The sequence below is a fragment of the Nipponia nippon genome, unplaced genomic scaffold, assembly GCF_047370975.1.
Source record: "Nipponia nippon isolate SJK-2023a ecotype South Korea unplaced genomic scaffold, ASM4737097v1 scaffold_3, whole genome shotgun sequence".
Classification (NCBI taxonomy): domain Eukaryota; kingdom Metazoa; phylum Chordata; class Aves; order Pelecaniformes; family Threskiornithidae; genus Nipponia; species Nipponia nippon.
In genome coordinates, this window is record NW_028262347.1 from 13,632,407 (window position 1) to 13,650,768 (window position 18,362).

General features: G+C 37.1%; 1 protein-coding gene across 17 annotated transcripts in view; it reads left to right on the forward strand.

Moving 5' to 3' along the window:
- MAGI2 (membrane associated guanylate kinase, WW and PDZ domain containing 2) overlaps positions 1–18,362 on the forward strand; it is a 756,464-nt gene that overhangs the window by 632,579 nt on the left and 105,523 nt on the right. For 16 of the 17 annotated variants that reach the window (XM_087764995.1, XM_087764994.1, XM_009462907.2 and 13 more), the window contains one exon: positions 4,670–5,305. The exons of the other annotated variant lie outside the window; for it this stretch is intronic. In XM_087764995.1, coding sequence (XP_087621121.1) covers positions 4,670–5,305 — 636 coding nt within the window. The remainder of the gene's footprint in view (positions 1–4,669; positions 5,306–18,362) is intronic. 17 annotated transcript variants of the gene reach the window in all.

The window sequence follows — 18,362 nt, forward strand, 5'->3', positions numbered from 1 at the left end:
TTTACCTACTAGTGCAAGATGTGTATACAGACATTCTAAGAGTAATAAAAACATAGCAGAAACAATAACTGGAGTCACTGAATAATATAGGTTCTTCAGAAAGGAGGGAAATAGAGCTGGTAGCATTACATGAAACATTAGGATAATTTGTAATGAAATGAGTTATGTCAATAAAACAGATTCTGTTTTGATCAAGCACTTCAAGCATGAAAAAAGTATTTTTGCAGAGTTAATGCTTGCAGAAAATCCCCAGGGTGTCAGATTTAACTCTGCAACATTATTGTAGAGAGGAATGTAAGTAAGAATCTGTCATTAGAGGATGTTGAAGCTCACAAATTTCTTCACCAGTCACTAAACCAACAAAAGATAATGATAGTTTAGATCTGGTTTTTGCTTTGAAATATGTAGATAACAAAATGTAACCTTTAACCAAGCTTTCAGGCATTGAGCCCATTAACATTACATGACAAAATAAGTAATGCTCAGCAAACTTTAATAAACAAAACAAGCTAGTTAAAGAAGTGAAATATTCTGGGGCTTCATGGATATTTCTGTGAAGAAGACATCAAATTTCATCAAGTGTATAGCATAGTGTGTTGTATCTGACAGCATAGTGTGTTGTATCTGACAACAGGGGACGAGGTTAAGCCATCCAGGAAGTCCCCTCCAGACCTATGTTCCTAAATTTGTCAGTTAAATGCAAAAGCCTTAAGTAAAGCAGAGGTAATTGTAAGACAGTTTGACAAATTTGGTTGCTGTCAGTATTCTCTAACATTCTTTGACTCAATGCTGAATTTGGACGTTGGCTGCTGGACAGCAGAATCTGTTCTTGTGAGGGTGGAGATGTTGGAGATGTAGGACAGGATATTTATTGTCTACTCTGCTGGGTATCTGTCAAACCTGCCACTTCATCTAGAGTCTCATTCAGATGCCTTCTCCATAGACCAGCCCTCCTGGTCTCCCTCATCCCTGAACAGTCTCAAGTAAGATAGGGTTGGTAGGGTGTGTGTAGAGTTTGTGCAGGCTAGTGAGGAAGATGAAATTCGGGAGAGCACCCAATAGTGAGGACGTTGAAGTACAGAGATGTTCAGCCTGGAGAAGAAAAGGCTCAGGGGGATCTTACCAATGTATGTAAATACCTGAAGGGAAGGTGTAAAGAAGACGGAGCCAGGCTCTTTCCAGTGGTGCCCAGTGATAGGACCAGAGTCAATGGGCACAAACTGAAACACAGGAGGTGCCATCTGAACATCAGGAAACACTTTCTTACTGTGAGGTTGACCAAGCACTGGAAGAGGTTGTCCAGAGAGGTTGTAGAGTCTCCCTCCTTGGAGATATTCAAAAGCCAGCTGGACATGATCCTTGGCAACTTCTTCTAGGTGACCCTGCTTGAGCAGGGGGATTGGACAAGATTACCTCCAGAGGTCCCTTCCAACCTCAGTCATTCTGTGATTCTGTAAGCAAGCTCCAGTCATTTTAGTAGGTTTACTTCTAAAAGCCAAGCAAAGTTTGATGCTTAATATAAATGTTCTGCATAACTTCAAAGATACCCACTCACTGCGAAACTGTGATTTCTGGAGGCAGACTATGGCTTGCTCAGAAAATCAGGCAGGAATTATAAAGGGGATTGCTATTATGTTTTTCCATATGCACCCATTATTATTAGAAGCAGCAGGAGAGAACAGGGAGAAAAGATGCTACAGGAACCTTTCTACCTAAAGTAGAGAGGTTTTGAACTTTGCATTAGCATGGCACTGACTCTGTAATACTCTTAACTTATCTCTCTCTTCCTACCAAATGCTCAGTACTTCTCTCTGTGTCAGTAATGAGGAACTCAGCCTGGAAAATGAGTTAGATTTGGAGAAACTCCTACAGTCCAGAGATTTATTTGAAGGATTTCTGAAATTAACCCCTTTTATTCCTCCTTCATGTCTCATGATCTGAAACTCTGTTTCTTCCCAGTTTAACACTGCTGTAGCTATTTCTTTGAGTTGAACTTAGTAACTCATGCCTTTTTCCCCATTCCTCTTAACCTTCAGCTGTATGTTCTCCATATGACAGTACAGCTTTATGGGTCCCAAACGGTTCAACTGTGAGTGAGTTACAACTTCAGAGTGTGCCTAGACATGCTATTCATGTTATACCTCAGAAACCACAAAGACCTCTAAAAATGTTGATTCAGGAAATGCTAAAGAATTTTCTGCTGTCTTGTGAGGGACAATGCAGGGTCATTATTTGAAGAAGGAGTTCTTACCCAAAACCTTCTAATGCTCAGTTTTGCCTGTTTAGTGACTGGGGAAAGGGGCTACTTGGCCCATATATTTCCTGACTACTCCTTGTGCACAGCTGATTTCTTTTCACTGGAGATCTATGTAAAGTCAACTAGCTTATCTGATTTTCTGATTTATGAAAAACATATTGTTTTAAGTTTTATAGCTAATCCTGTACAAATGCATAAAGTGAAGGGGTGAAAACAGACAATGATTTACTGGCCCAACACAATAAATGCATTATTCCCTTTGCACCCTGCCTAAGTATTGCAAGAGAGGATGAACAGATTGGTCTCCTCCCACCACATATCTGCATTGCCAACACTCAGGGAAATAAAGACTGCATGGATTAAAAAGTTGCAAGGGTACTGTTAAGGCGTAAGCTACTGAAACAGGAGCATGCATTGAAGAGGTCTCAGTTCAACAGTATCAGTCCTATTATGAGCAATGTCAGCCTCACTGCTAATGCGGAAGCCAGGAATGAGAATGCAGGTAAGCTCTTTCTATACCAGGGCGTAAGCAAATCACAATGAATTGCAGCTGTTGGCACGGTAATTTAGTAAGGTGCATTCTTTCTCTCTTTTAAATCTTGACTTTTGAAAACTGTTTTGCTCTCAGCTGCTTGAGAAAGAAACATTGGAGTTCTTTCAGCACTGCCTGTGAAGTGACCTTACTGCTTTTGCTTATAGTTTGAAATCAATTCATGATGCACAATTAAGACAGTATTTGCAGCTCCTAAGGTTTCTGTGAATAATATTCACAAACATTTAAACAAACTCTCTTAGCCTTTTTTCCCTAGACACCCTCTGAAGAAATCTTTCTCTGAATCACAATTTGTGCATATGCAATTAATTACTGTCAGGCTGTTAGACAGGCTGATCATGTGGGAATTGACCATTTCATTTTCACATAGAAACAGCCATTGCCTTTCATAGTCACATAGAAACAGACCTTGCACTGGCATCTTGATGATGCTCTTTTTTCCTCAGTTTGCTTGATTAGATATTTTGATTGAAGTACTTGAAAGACGTAATTTCATAAATACACTTGAAGCAACACAAACCACCTTATCCTCCCCAAATCATTCTCATTTTATTGCTGAATTTTCAAATACCATTAAAAAACATTACGTTGTGATAAGTCAATTATTGAACTGTGTACCCTGTAGACACCTCACAGTGTTGTCTGTATAAATGATTTCTTGTCCCTAATTAATGGTAGGATAATAAGACAATCTTCACTTGGAAAAATACTTTAACTTGTGGAGTTCTCTAACCAAACATCCTTCTCCTTTGTTATAAAGATGCAAAGTGTTTTATTAAAGTGGAAACTGGCTGTAGGTCTTCAAACTATTCTGTATCTCATTTGTTCTGATTACTCATTTTTATTTTAATATGCACCTTAACAGTACCGTAAAAAAATTATTTATGGCTACAAATACATAGATCCATTCTAACAACAAGAAGGAACTTGAACTTTTTTCTGAACTTTTCAGTAGCAGAAGCTGGTTGGTGCATGAGCGATATGGAGACCCACAGATAGCCTGTTGACTTAAAGTATTCTGCTTTCGTATATGTTCTGACTGGTAGCTCTGTACTATACATGAGACAAGATGTGGAGGTAAAGATAGTATCTTTATTTTTATTTGATCAGTTGATTTAGCTGGAAATATTAAACTGATTTTCAGACATTTGCCTAGATTTTTCTAATAAAAGGCTATTATACCTACCTACAAAATTTGTCCTGTCATTGTCCTTGAACCATCATGGCTATGCCAAAATGCCACTAAACATCTCTACAATATGCAAGGTACAATTTCGTTCATGCCTAGAATAGGAAATGACTGTAGTAGTCCTCGATGTCAGATGGCACGTAATGACATTTAATAGGAAATCGTCAATATCATGATCAATGCAAAAAGTATTTCCTTATGCACATGCATGCACAGTCTTGCATCCCTGTTCATTGATTCTTAAGTCCATGAGTGCTTACTATTTCCCTTTTTTTCCCTTTTGCTCTTCACGAAACAATGATATTTCTTGACAACTAACCCTCCAAATAACCTTTGATTGTATCTTATAAAAAAGTAATCTGTGAGCTACACTGAAAGGAGTCAAAAAAATAGTAGGGAAGAAATGTTAAGAAAAGGTATATGTCTGGATCCAGCTTAATTCTCCAGCTGTGAGCTTCCACAGAAAAGAAATAGTACTGTCATTGTCTATTTGTATTGCATTTGCTGGCAGACAAACTTTACTTTTTTGTCTGCATTATTTGAGTCAGTATGTTGATCTAATATATTTAATTTTTTAGTAGAGTTCTATTTCATAAAAAATAAAATTTGCACTGCATATACAGTAACTGAAGTTGTCTCATGTTGTCACTATTTTTTCTTCTCTTTCTAGGTGATGTCATTGTCTATATTAATGAAGTTTGTGTCCTTGGACATACTCACGCAGATGTAGTCAAACTCTTCCAGTCTGTTCCTATTGGTCAGAGTGTCAACTTGGTGCTATGTCGTGGATACCCTTTGCCCTTTGATCCTGAAGATCCTGCCAACAGCATGGTGCCACCCCTTGCAGTAATGGAGAGGCCTCCGGTAGTGGTAAATGGAAGACATAACTATGAAACTTATTTGGAATACATTTCTAGGACTTCTCAGTCTGTTCCAGATGTAACAGATCGACCACCACACTCCTTGCACTCCATTCCAGCAGATAGTCAGCTTGATAGCACATTCCCACCACCTGCCCATGATGATAATGTATCAATGGCTTCTTCTGGGGCCACCCAAGCTGAACTCATGACCTTAACCATTGTGAAAGGGGCCCAGGGCTTTGGCTTCACTATAGCAGACAGTCCTACAGGACAGAGGGTGAAGCAAATTCTAGACATTCAGGGATGTCCTGGTTTGTGTGAAGGTGACCTCATTGTTGAGATCAACCAGCAGAATGTACAGAACCTGAGCCATGCAGAAGTAGTGGATATACTTAAAGAATGTCCTGTTGGAAGTGAAACTTCTTTGATTATCCATAGAGGAGGTAAGTTTGGAAAGCCTGTACAATTACGAAAATGTGTGTAAAAGGTTCTAAACCATAAGACATACATATACTCGCTACATCCTTGTGTGCTAGATTGGAAATTAATTTCCATGTTGCGGGAGGTACGGCATTGCTTCTGGAAAAGTGTGTCTGCAATTAAGTATCCTAGGCAAAATCTAACAGTTTGTTGTACATTCCTTTTTGTGTTTTGACTGTCAATGGTCCCACCTCTGTATAAGGGTGAAACTAGAGCAGTTCCAGACTTTTCACCCCATAATAGTTTGTGTGGTGTCTGCAGCAAACTCATAGTCCCAAAGCAGTGCTGCAAGCTTTAGATATAATTGTATATATTGACTCATTAAGGTAGATCAAAATCAGAGCAATCTATTAGCACTTTACAAGGCTACTGGTTCTGATAAGCCATTTTGCCTCCTTTTCCTTCATTGTAAAAATATTGTACAACAGTTGTTTTTTCTTTCTTTCATGATAACAAAGATCCATAGTATATTTTTCTCTGTTTTAAAAAAGTAGCTTGTAGCAGCTTAGTTTTTCTGACCAGCCTGACATAGTAAGCTTGAATATACACCACTGGAAGAGGAGAGTCAAGACTTATCTGTAAGGAAGCAATAACAACAGAAGTCTTAATACCTTGACAGTGATAAGTAATTTCGTAGCTTTTAATATTTTAGCCAAACAAATTTCCTTCGATAGTTTGAGATGAGCATCCATCACAATTTATTACCTGAAGTGAATAATGATTTAATTTCTTTAATTAAAGATCTTTGTTCCTCTAAAGGCATTCATATGTCACTGAATGTACATTACTCTGTGCTTCAAAAGAAAAAACAAGGATTCTATACAAAAATATTAATTACTTTCCTTGTGAAGAGTAGAGGTTGGGAAATGAAGCTTTAGTGTTTGTGTATGCCAAATGTTTGTCATCAGAAAACCTACAAATCCTTAGAACAAGGAATATAGTAACATTTTATCAAATTGCAGAAAAAATAAACATAAGGTGATTTAAATATCTGTAGATTCACATAGTCAATAAAGTAATTTTCATATCTATATTTAAAAGAATGATTTATAAGAGACAGAATCTGACATTTCTTTGGAATGAAACCAAATTAAGAGTGATAAGTAGGTGTCACTACAGTATATGAACTTGGAGAAAGTTAATTGTTGCAGAGGTGCTATATTAGTGGTATTAAATCTAGTTTTACTTAACATCCATTAAGAATCTGGAACAGTGGAGTAAACAACATTTTTTTCTGAAGGTGCTGACAAATTAGAGAGAATTGCATAGCAAAAAAAGAGTATAAAGGGGATTAGAAGGGTTAATGTAACCCCAAAAGATGGGATTTTATTTTGAAAAATGCAAGCTAATCCCCCTCTAGAGGAAAACAATTCAGAACACCAATCTTCAGAGAGAAGTGGAGTGTGAAATCCAGTATGCTGAACAAGCCTGAGTAATAATAGACAGCAAAACAGATATTTCAGCAATCAGTGCAGGGCTCAAGCCCATGAGGATAATTCGTCTCTCTCAAGAGAATTTCTTCTTATAGCATCAATTCATGATCAAAACAAGTTGATCAACATGATAGTTTAACAAGTTCTGGTACATTGACTGAGCTGTGGTTATTTTCTACACGTTCCAGTGGCAGATAGGAGATACTGCACGGAGCTCAACCCTCAATAAAAGCAGTATAAATTTACACCATCTTGTCTTTTGTCAGGCCAAACACTGAGGTACAGATAGTTAGCCTAGCTCAGCTGACACAAAATGCTATGTCCAAATTCAGTAATGTGTTCCTGAGTCTTAATCTTCTGTTGCTGGGGCAGGGGGTGGGTGGTTGCTTTAGAGAATGCGAAGAAGAGAAAGAGAGCATGTTTTGTTCATGGTAAAACAATGACTAAGACTAAAGCAACTGTTTGGAAGTACTGTGGAGTGATTAAACTTAATGGGATGATACAGAACAAATAGAAGTTTACTATCAGAAATTTCTGTACATCAGAAATAAGGAATATGCCTTAATGCAAGGTTGTTAGACTCTGAAATTAAAGAAAAGGTTCATTTGTTTGAATGATTCAAAAGAAGTGAAAAAATACAGTCCATGAGATGAACCTACTCTACCTGAGAGATGCTAAATCATAGCTTAACAGAAATATAAGAACTGTTTTAAGGTGACCACCTGGGTTTTTTTTCATAAATTCATAGGAAAAGGGAATCCGTGTGACCAAATATACATCTATAGTGCAGGTAATTATATCTATGCTAGTCATCATGTCTCCTTTTATAGTCCCTGGGCAGAAATCGGCCTTTCTAGAGTACAATTCATGTTATTCTAAGGTAGGTGTTTCAAATAAGTCAAGTATACCCTTGACCGACTATAAAGGGAATTGAGGATGACTGGTTCAGATGTATGTGTCTATCCCACATGTTATGAATAAGAAACAGGTGATAAGATTTGGTCACATGACATAATCTGACTACAAAACAAAATTCTAGTACTTAGAGAAACGTGCTATGATTCTAAAATATTTAGTCTGTGACACCAGTGAAGCAAGGCATACTTTCTCATTGATCCATTACTCATGGATCCAGTTTCTATTTTATTATCTCTAATGTGTAATGACACTTGAATAATACCATCCTTTTCCATCATTACCCTATGCATCCTGTCTTTAGCGTCTCATTTTTAAGATTAAGATGAAAGTACTATTCCTGCCTGTGGAGGAGGAAGGCTGTGTTTTGCGTAAGGTTGTGTGTTGCCTTGTAATGTATTCTGTCTCTGATAAGAATATGGCCTGACTGCATAGTTCACTGTGGCAAATCCATTTTTGTAAGTGACTTAATTTCTCTCTCTCATCCAGCAATCTTATTTACATTGCAGACAAGACACAGATCGACATTGGCTGAGATATATTCTCTCTAGAGCAAAAAAGAATCTTATACAGGAAAATAATGCTCTCTTGTATGCATATAGTATGCATCCTTCATCATTTAGTCCAGAACTACTGAAAAACAGCACTAATTGGTTGAAGCATACCAAATTTATGTAGAGCAAAATATTCACTAATTAGGGCATCAAAAATTGGTTTTGGCATGTTCTACTACATGAGCTATCCAAGTACCTGACATATGCCATCTCTTTTGGAAAGTACCTTTGAAATATATGAACCTATAGACAGCAGCCCAGCCCCAGAAGTGTTCCTGTCTAAAAAAGAACTGACACATTGAAATGTAGATCCATCATGACTATGTCTGAAATACTGTTGTTAAGGAAATCTGAAGACAACCCAGGAGTGCTTCATGAAGCTATGGCAACTCCTAAACAAGTGCTGTGAGTGAAACGTTAAAACTAAATGCAGAAAGTGGGAGCCTGACAAAGTTCTTACATCAGGCGGCTATTTTGTAATGGTGAAATCCAAACGGGCTCTGAGGAACTGAGACTGTTAGTGTGAAACGGAGCCAGAGAACTGACGCATTGTCCATACTGGTTAGTTGTTAGCCCACTCCTGGCGTGGGACTGGAATAAGCCAGCAGCCAGTTTCACCCTGACACGATATGGGAGATAGCGTGGGCCACACACAATGCACAGTCAAGTGAAGGAGGGAGAATTTAACTATGTAGATGTAAATTGTGAGAATAAAAGGATGGCTAAGTATCTTTCTCAGATTTTGTATAAACCCCAGTAGAAGTTTATAACTCCTTAAGACTGCTAACAGATACCAGTACATCTCACAAAGCATCAGCAATTTCCAAAACAGACAGAAATTTCACAAAAAAACTCTGTGCATATTCTAGTGAATAAGCCTAGCCCCTCAAAATGAGCAGACCTCAATGGAAGGAATACTACATCCTTGGTGCCCTTTCCATGATCTCAGATTTACCTCTCTGCCACAGAGATGAAATTTTTTTTTGTCCAGGCTTTCTATAAGATGTCTTTCAATTTCTCTGGTCAGGAAAGCTCATACTTCTTTTTCTCCAAGTTGTCCTCTCTCTTGGGGAAGCTGCACAAGATAAAGCTGCAGGCAGAACCATCACCCTGCTAACACTAGTCTGGCCCAGGCAGTTCTCATCTCCTGGTTCCACAACCTCAGCCCACCACTGAGGTCTCTCAAGCTTTGACGCTGCTTCTGCAGTTCTTCATTCAAAATATTGAGAGTACCTGGCGCAAAGTGGAGACCCTGTATTTCATGACTTGTTCATCCCCAATTCAGGACTTTCTAGTCAACAGTGCTGAGGGTTACTGACTTATGGAGGCTTTCTATCATACTACTGTCTCTACTCTTTTACATCCCTGAGTCATTGGTGAATTTTTTTTTCCTTCCAGTCGCTTCCTAAAGGAACCCAGTCTTGGTTTAATTGCTTCTTATGGGTACTCTGAATTAATAGCAGCCTGTCCATGCTTACTTTGTTCATGAAGGTATGCTTTTTTCTGTTTTCTCTGACAAGAGATATTAGGAGATACAAGGTCTGATAGTTCTCCCGCTTCCTGCCATACTTTCTCTTCTCCAGTTACTCCAACTGTACATTTGCTCCTGATCCCTTTTCTCCCATTTCTTGACAGTATTCTAATGTTGAGAGGGACTTAGCAACATCTAATTTCTAAAATCTAACATCTAAATCTAAAATCTAACATCTAAAGTCTAACAATTTGGCAACATCTACATTTTTAGCCCTGCTGTATTCTTAAAGGGTATATATATATCTTGTTTGTGAGTTTAAGGGACATCTGGTCCCACAAAGGGAATGTACCCTAGTAGTGAACCACTGACCCATTTGAAGTGAACCATGGGAACCATTGATACCTAGAAGTCAATGCCATAAACTTCTTCTATCCAACATGCTGCTAAAACATCCTCTTTCAATTTTCTCTTTCCAATTTATCATGCCATTTTGCCTTTCCATCCCTCTATGAAGTGCTCTGTTGTTCCTGCGTCTGTCTGCTTTAAAACCGATGGAAAACAAAGGTTCGTAGCTGACCTTTTTACTTTCCATCTCAAAATTATGAGCTTTTGTATGACATCATAAATTCAACAGTTTCCTCAGTATGAGTTCTCTGTAAACGTATCCTCCTCATGCTGGCTTTTGAGTTGTTTTATTTTTTTGCTCATTTTTGTTGCTGTTCTTAGCTAGTAATGCCAGAAATATTTAATGATCAAAAATATTCTGAGTCATGCTACATTGTCCACTTCATTGACTTTGCTGTTAGATGTTGTGTTGCCCTTTTTCCCACCTCCAGCCTTGGCCACTTGTCCCTTTCTACCTGCGCTACATAGAAATCAATATTTTGTGCAAGATAGTTTTCTAACAGCCTTGTGAGAGGGGCAGCTGTCTTTCCTATGTTAATTTGAGAAATAAAATCTCTGAAAGATTTTTACAAAATACTGTTACCATGCAAGAAATACTGCCATTATAGTAACATAACTCCTGGAAGCACTGCTTTCCAGATTAATTTTTACAAGGCATGTCTCACCTTACAGAGTATCGTACTTTGAGCTGTGAGAGATGTACTCTCTTAGTAACCTCAAATTATTTACATCCTTTTTGTCCTACACATTGAGACTGTTTTATATTTTGGATTAACTTGAAATATTTTTTAAACACCTTGTTGTAATTATCCGGTATAAAATCTGGTTTAATCAATATTTTACTTGTTATAGTAGGTAAACTAAAAAATAAGTTACATATATAGCCTAGTTTATGAAGGGATTCAATCTAAATCTTGTTAGTAAGAGAAATGGTAACCTCTCAGTAGCACAGGGAATGACAAATTTGAACAGAGGGAGTCATGGCAGGAGAACAGTTATCCTAAAATTCACACTAATGAGACTTTCATATCTTTTCTTATATAGCTCTGATTAACAGTGAAACAGTGTGCAATTGCTTCCATATTTCTGAATAAAAGAAAAAGAAACCATAGACCTCCTTAATGAATATGGATTCCTGAAAAAATAGACATCAATAATAGTTAGTAGTTATTACACTGTATTAATGGAAGTAGTATTAATTGCATTGCGTTTCAAAGTGGTAGAGTTTTGCTGCTTCTTTCTTATTAACATTTGTGCACAGTGTGGTACATTTGTGGATAATTTTGCAGAACATTAGATAAATCTTTTTTACATATATTGCCTAGAAGGTTTTTAATGACTATTAGCAAGCATTTTGTTTCAAAAGTACTTTTATTATTGGTGAAACTGTTTTCTAATGTAAGCTTATATGGTCTGTATTAAATTTGAACAGTGCTTCTATTAAAACTTATGGGGACACTTCTCCTAGGGATGTGTGTGCCTAACTCTTGTTGACATTAAAAGGAGTTAGTTTGCACACTGGAGAAATAGGTCCCTTTAGAAGACCTTTAAGCAAAACGAAATACAAGTGTATAGACAGATTCTCATAGTAGCATGTCATAAAGAGGTAACTACCATTGCTGCAATGGCTAGTTTGCCATTAAATTTTTATGCCCAAGATGAGGCTACAAACAGTAAGCAGTCAGACATTATCATTATTAGGTTTACACAGAGACTTGCCATACACCTAGGCTTTGTGCAGAGCTGCAGGAACTCTGTCTTCAGGACAGGCAACCACTTGTCTCTGTTAAGGAGTGCAGGGCACGTTTGTGTCTGGTAGCTGCAGCCCATGTCACTGCTAGAACCGAAGGGCTCTATTGGCAGCACTGCAGACTAATTTCAGTCTTACTGATATCAGTGAATGAATTAATACTAATTGAAGAACAGTTTGTTTGAGAAAACAGATTTTTTGGCTTGCCTACACTGAAATCTGGCCAGACCAGAGAAGTTTCTCCTCTGTTCTTGCAAGCAGTATTATCAGAAAACTAACCCGGTTATCTTGGACTGTGTATCTCAGTAAAAAATGGCATCTTTTGAAGCCAAATACCTCCCAAGCATGGTATACGGGAGAACTTACTGCAATACTGGGGCATGAAGAAACTCGTTTTTTTCCTAATTGCCCATAGTCTAGGCTCTGAGTGAATCTAGCCTTCCTCAGAGGAGATCTAGGAGATCTCAGCCTAAGGAGGGAGAACTACAGAGCTGGACTCTAAAAAAGTACCATACAACCTGTGCTTGTGTACTAAGGCATGTCTAAAGTTCAGTCTAAATGTGTTGAACAATGTTTCTGTTGGTTCAGTATAATGTAATGTCCTATTAAACAACATTTGTTGGGTTTCCAAATCTGTTGTCAAAATACATTGTGTAGACGTTGTGACATGGTGATTTGTAATATAGTGCAATATTTTATAGTAATAAAGTAAGCTAATACACTATGAAACAAGTGAGTACATTATCTATTGTGCTACAGACATGAGGCACAGCACTGGGGAGATGGGAAGGTGTGATTTTCAGGCACTTCCTAAACCACTTACAAGAGCCACAAAACTTGCTTGGCTCCTATGGTTTGCCTATCCAGTAGAAACACAGAAACTAAATTAGTCTTCTAGATGAGATGTTTATCCCTGTACAATTCTTTAAGCAATTTTCTTTTACATTCCTAAAAAGGGAAGGAAGGCTTTAACAATGGCTACACTTGCCCTCTATGAGTAACGCTCAACTGGTTTACTTTTTTATAAACCAAGAGCATACATTTATTAAATACAACACTGCCCTTCTCAGGAAGCCTCTGGGTGACTCATAATTCAAATACAATCAAAACCAACATCAGGATACATACACCTTTGCTGTGTCACCTTCAGATTACAGTATAAAAAAGGACATGGAAGCCAAAGCTGTCAGGCACAAACTATGAAAGTTGACTCCCAAGTGTGTCAAAACAGACTTCTAGAAGAAATAAATTGCTTTCCAAAGCCAGATTTCTCATAACTTGGAACAGTATTTCAGTGTATAAGAAACATACTGTGCAGTTTTCCTGTTCGGTAAATGAGAAAAATCTTGACTTTTTTTTTGTACCTTTTATTACCATGAGCTAAAAGAAGGCAAGCTTTCTGTGCACGCATTCCTAGCATCACCTTATTTTTAGTGTATATTTCAGTTAGGTGCAAATTATATTTAATGCACTTTTTATAATATTTCTTTTTCTCTAATGTAAGCATTTTTATTGCATTTCATGTGTTCTATATAGAGAACTTCTAAAGATCCTGTGATAATTAAAGACTCTATATGCATGAATAAAAGCACAGACTCAAAACCTTTGAATAAGAAAATATTTTAATGATCTTTAAATCCATTTTATCAATTAATTTCCATTTCCACAATGAGTTGTTTTTTTCCCTAGAAGAAAGTTTGCTAATATTTTAAAAGGATAAATGATGATGACAGTGATAGCAATAATAATAATACAATTTTTCTTAAAGAATAAAAAAAATTCATTAAGTAATACTTCAGGGATTAGTTAGCATCATAGAAAAGGTTTGCTGATTATGGGAAACACCGCAGTATTATACGCATATATTTTAATACCTTAACTAAACACATTTGTCAATACAAAGTCAACATCTTTTTCTTACTACCCATGTGAAATAATTCCTGTATTTTAAACTGCTTGTTGTCAATAAATGTGATTATTTTAGGCATCTGGGGCCAAGCAGTGCCTCTCTAATGCAGTATAAACACTATAATATCTCTGAAGTAGTGCGGAAGACAGCTTAATCTGTTCCTTAACGAAGAAAAGGAATGACCAGTGGAGAAACTTGTTCCTTTTTATTTCGTAAATATGATCTTAGTGGGATAGTGTATCAGAAGACCCAGCTGCCCTTTTGCATAGCTCTTAAGCCTCATGCTATTTGACATGTAATGTTCTCAAGAATAAGTATCAGGAATTACTGAAAGAAGATGGAAAGATTCTGGCAGAACAATTCAACTGTGTAACCAAAACAAAGGATGATGGGAGGTCCTAGAGCAGTCCAGGGAGAAGTCTGGGGAAAAGTAAAGTCCACGGGGCTTTGATCTGTGGCCAGTGAGACCCAACAAATGTGGCAGAACTGAAGACAGTCATCTCCATCCAATTTCTGCCCTTCTTCACTAGCTTTTTCCATGTTTTATCCAGGTCCTTCCTGGGTAAAATAAACCCAGTATGTTTATTATTTGTCATCCTGGCTCCATTTGAGCAATTCAGAGAAGCTTTCATTCTTGAATCCCAGCCCAGTCTTTGAACTTAGCCTTGCTTTGAGCAGGAGTTTGGACTAGATGAACTCCAACTGTCCCTTCCAATCTAAACACTTATATTATTCTATGGTTCTCCACCTTTCACATGTTTGGGGACCCAAGGTGCTAAAAGAGAGGGTCTCTGGCTGAATGTAATAAATCACCATCTGGATAATTTTAAACTTCTTCTACAGTACTTCTCAGAGAGAAAGAGAAGTTATTTAATCTTGTCTCCTTATTATACCGTATTAAATACATATATTTATATAAAACAAATATATATTTCTTTATATATGAAAGTTCTTCAGAAATCGATGTAAACAGAAAGAATGAAGACATGCTTTTTTATTTCAGCTTGCCAGATGTGTTCATTGAGATTACATACACAGCAAATTATTCTCACTATAATTGAAAAATCATGCAGTTTTTATTTACTTATTATATAGCATTCCTGAGAGACCTCAATGGCTTGTAGGGTTGGCTCTAAAATAGAAACAACTAGATAGTCTGATCCAGCTAACATTAACTACATGGACATCAACTGCAACAATTATTTCTACTAAGGTTAATCTTAATTAAGCAAGAGGTTTATCTTGTAACTTGTTCATTGCATACCAGACTTCCAACTTTATCAAGCTCTTTATCCTAATAGAAGCACATTAGGATGTATTGTACTAAAAGAACCAGCTATATATAGTTTCAGTCCAAATGGCCCTTTTTAAACAATCATCTCATGATAATTAATTGTGAATGTACATTTTACAGGTCCTTAAAGGCAAAGAAGCTGAAACAGTTTTACATGCTACATACTTCAGCCTATCTTCCTAGGCTTGCCTTGCAACACATACAGCCACGTTCACCTCAGCTGTTGTTATCAAGGATCCTGTGTAGACAGCAAGAGGGCATCCTTCCTCATCTGAGCTGGGCAGCAAGCAGGGATCCCTGTATGATGAGGAAAACAGGCACCTCTATGGTGCCATTCAGCTACTGTAAACATCTAAAGTAGCTGAAATGTGGGATTTCTCCAGGATTTTATATACAGTACTTCATTAGAAAAAGTAATGGTTGATTCAATTGTCAATGTGCAAAGTAGAAAGTAAGATATTTCCTTAGTACCCAGATCCTATAATATGTCTCATTTCCTGTACAGACAATTAAACATATCATTTCATAATTTATTTCCTGTGAGGAATCTTGCAAGCAGTTGTTCATTAGAAAAGCTTGTAGAAATGAAGGAAAAGGATCTGGCTTGGGAAAAGTGGTCTAAAACAGAGCTGAAAGGATAGAAACAAGATAGTGAAGAATTAGGGATTCAGAAAAGATGTTTTGAATCATGTAAACACTTGTCTAAGGCATCATGTTGTAGGATGATCCTTTTTTTCAGCAGAGAAGCAGCACAGTCCCTGACCTACAACATTCTGGGTACCAGAGTCTACTAGCTACAAAACTGCTTGAAAGACATTTATGGTTAACATGAGAATCTATTTACTTAAAACAGCTACAACCATCCTCTGTGTCAAGTAGATGATAACAGTCTGATGGAGAGCATCTGTTTGCTTTCTTCCAAGTGTGTATGCTACCTTCCTTCCTCTGAGAAGTACCTGGGTCAGGCAGGTCCTCCTGCAATGAAGACAGATCACTCCTCCCTGAGGTCCTCCTCATGGAAAGACATTTCCAATGGCTGTGGGATCTGAGCAAGTGGAAGAGGATTCAGGGCAGAGAGCTGGAGATCTGCAGCCTAATCCAGGAACCTGCTGAGAAGAGCAAGGAGCAGACACATAGGCCTCAAAGGGAATGGGATGAAAATCTTCTGGGGACTGGCAGGGACTATACAGAGCTTGTTGTAACTCATTGATTTCCCTGGAAACAAGGACCTGTAATGTGAGCAGGGCAAGCTGTTCAGAAACCCCTTTTGCTTCTATATTCTCCAGCTAATGATTTTACGTCTTCACTATTTGAAAACTTATATATTTTAGTTATATTATAATACAGCCTGGTGGTTTGGGTTTTGGTTTTTTATATATATATTTATATTTTTATAAATAGCCTTTGGAGCTGTCTGTAAGAAGGAGTCTAGGCAGATCTAGCTTAAATCTTTGGCTAACCTGGGATTCCATCTCAGGTGGGAAGGAAACACCAAATCAAAACCAGCTACATTGCCACAAAATAAAAAGTAATTTCTTCACCAGCATCCCAGGTTGGCATATTCTACACATTGCAGATCAAAACCTTGAATGCTGGAACTAACAACTGATGATGCTTCTCCTCCTGAGCTGTAACTCCAGCATCATTTCATTGGCTATTTAAATGTGAGTTAGTAATGAAGAAACAAAATTACACAGAAATTCTAGCCATTTCAGAGATTTTTACAAAAGGGGAAAGTCCTATTACACCAGTTTTACAATTTGGGGTGATAAAACACAAAGATAATATGCATCATTGTAATTATGAAGTCAGAAAAAGAGCCCCAAATGCAAATATGCTACTACCACTTTCCCTCTTGCTATTTAAAACTACAAAGGTTATATTTGGAAATATACAGAGATCTCAAAGAATAATAGAAATAAAAACCAAAAAATAGTGGTTTAGAATGCAATAATAAGTGAGAAAACATTAATTTTCTGTATTGGAAATAATGTTGCAAATCAAATTCAACAAATTTAGGAAAGAAAAATTAATGCCTCTGAAATTTTGCAGGTGGAGGATCAAACCTAGTCTTCTAGAGAATGGCTGTTAATTCTGAAGTATTCACAAGCTTTTTTTTTTTTTTTTTCCTATGTTGTCTGAGAGATAAAGCACTGCAGTGTAACAAGATGCATATTTTTGTCAGTAAATCAAAATGCGTCTGTTGCAGAGTGCTGGCGTAGAAGTTGCAATTCAATTGCATTTCTAACTCATTCATACTAGGAAAAGGATGAATAAAAATTCATGACTTGTGTTTGTGCACAGAGGTATCCACTTTTATTCATTAATATGTGATAGCTACTTGCACACTGATTTTTTTGAGTTCTCATTAACAGTATATAATCTTTACCAGGTTAAGGAGAATTATAGAAGTTCTTCATGTCTTCCATTTAAAGTCTTTCTTTGTATAGCAGAACATACAACTTTCAGAATATTCTTTGTGGAAAAACTGTTCAATGGAGGATCTGAAGATATTTTTGTTTGCTTTCTGTTGTGTACTTGTTAATATTTTCAAATTGCAGCAATAATTTCTGAATTATTAAATTCTGAGTAGCTGGACATATAATTTTGTTGAAACTAAATGGGATTGTAATTGGTTTCCTCTAGCCTATGAAATATTATTAAGTTTAAAACCCCTCCTACCAAGATTGAGTCCTAGACCTTTTAAAAAAAATTCACCAAAGAGAACATCCACTGAGAAACAGAGCAACTTAGTCTAGAACTGTCGATTGCCTGATAGATCAAAAACTTACTTATGGTATGAGAAACAAAGACCTGCTTGCAACAGGGTAAATTACTTCAGGTTCCATGTTATCAGGAACATCTAATATTTAATGCTTGCTAAATATTAGATGGTCAGTAGGTATTTTATCTAGAACTTAACTAGAAATTTCATCTGAGATCTGATTTATTTATTTTTTTTACCAATTAAATGTTCAATACATTCTGGAAATGCAGCTGCTTTTCACAAAAATGGCTTTAGTGAATCACCATTCACCAATGAAAACTCCCGTTGTCAGAAGAGCACTAACAAGCTCTAATTTGAATCAACCTTTTCCTTCCTCTTCCCCTGAAGTAGACCATTTGTTGTTGATCCCCATGACATGAGTTATACTTTTAAAGTTAGCTCATGTGAGTTAAAAACAAAACCAAAAAAAAAGCCAAGGGCATATTCCCTTACAAACTATTTCCTATCCTAGCTGATTGGGATTATACACCAGCAAAACTGTGTGGTGACTGCGTAAAG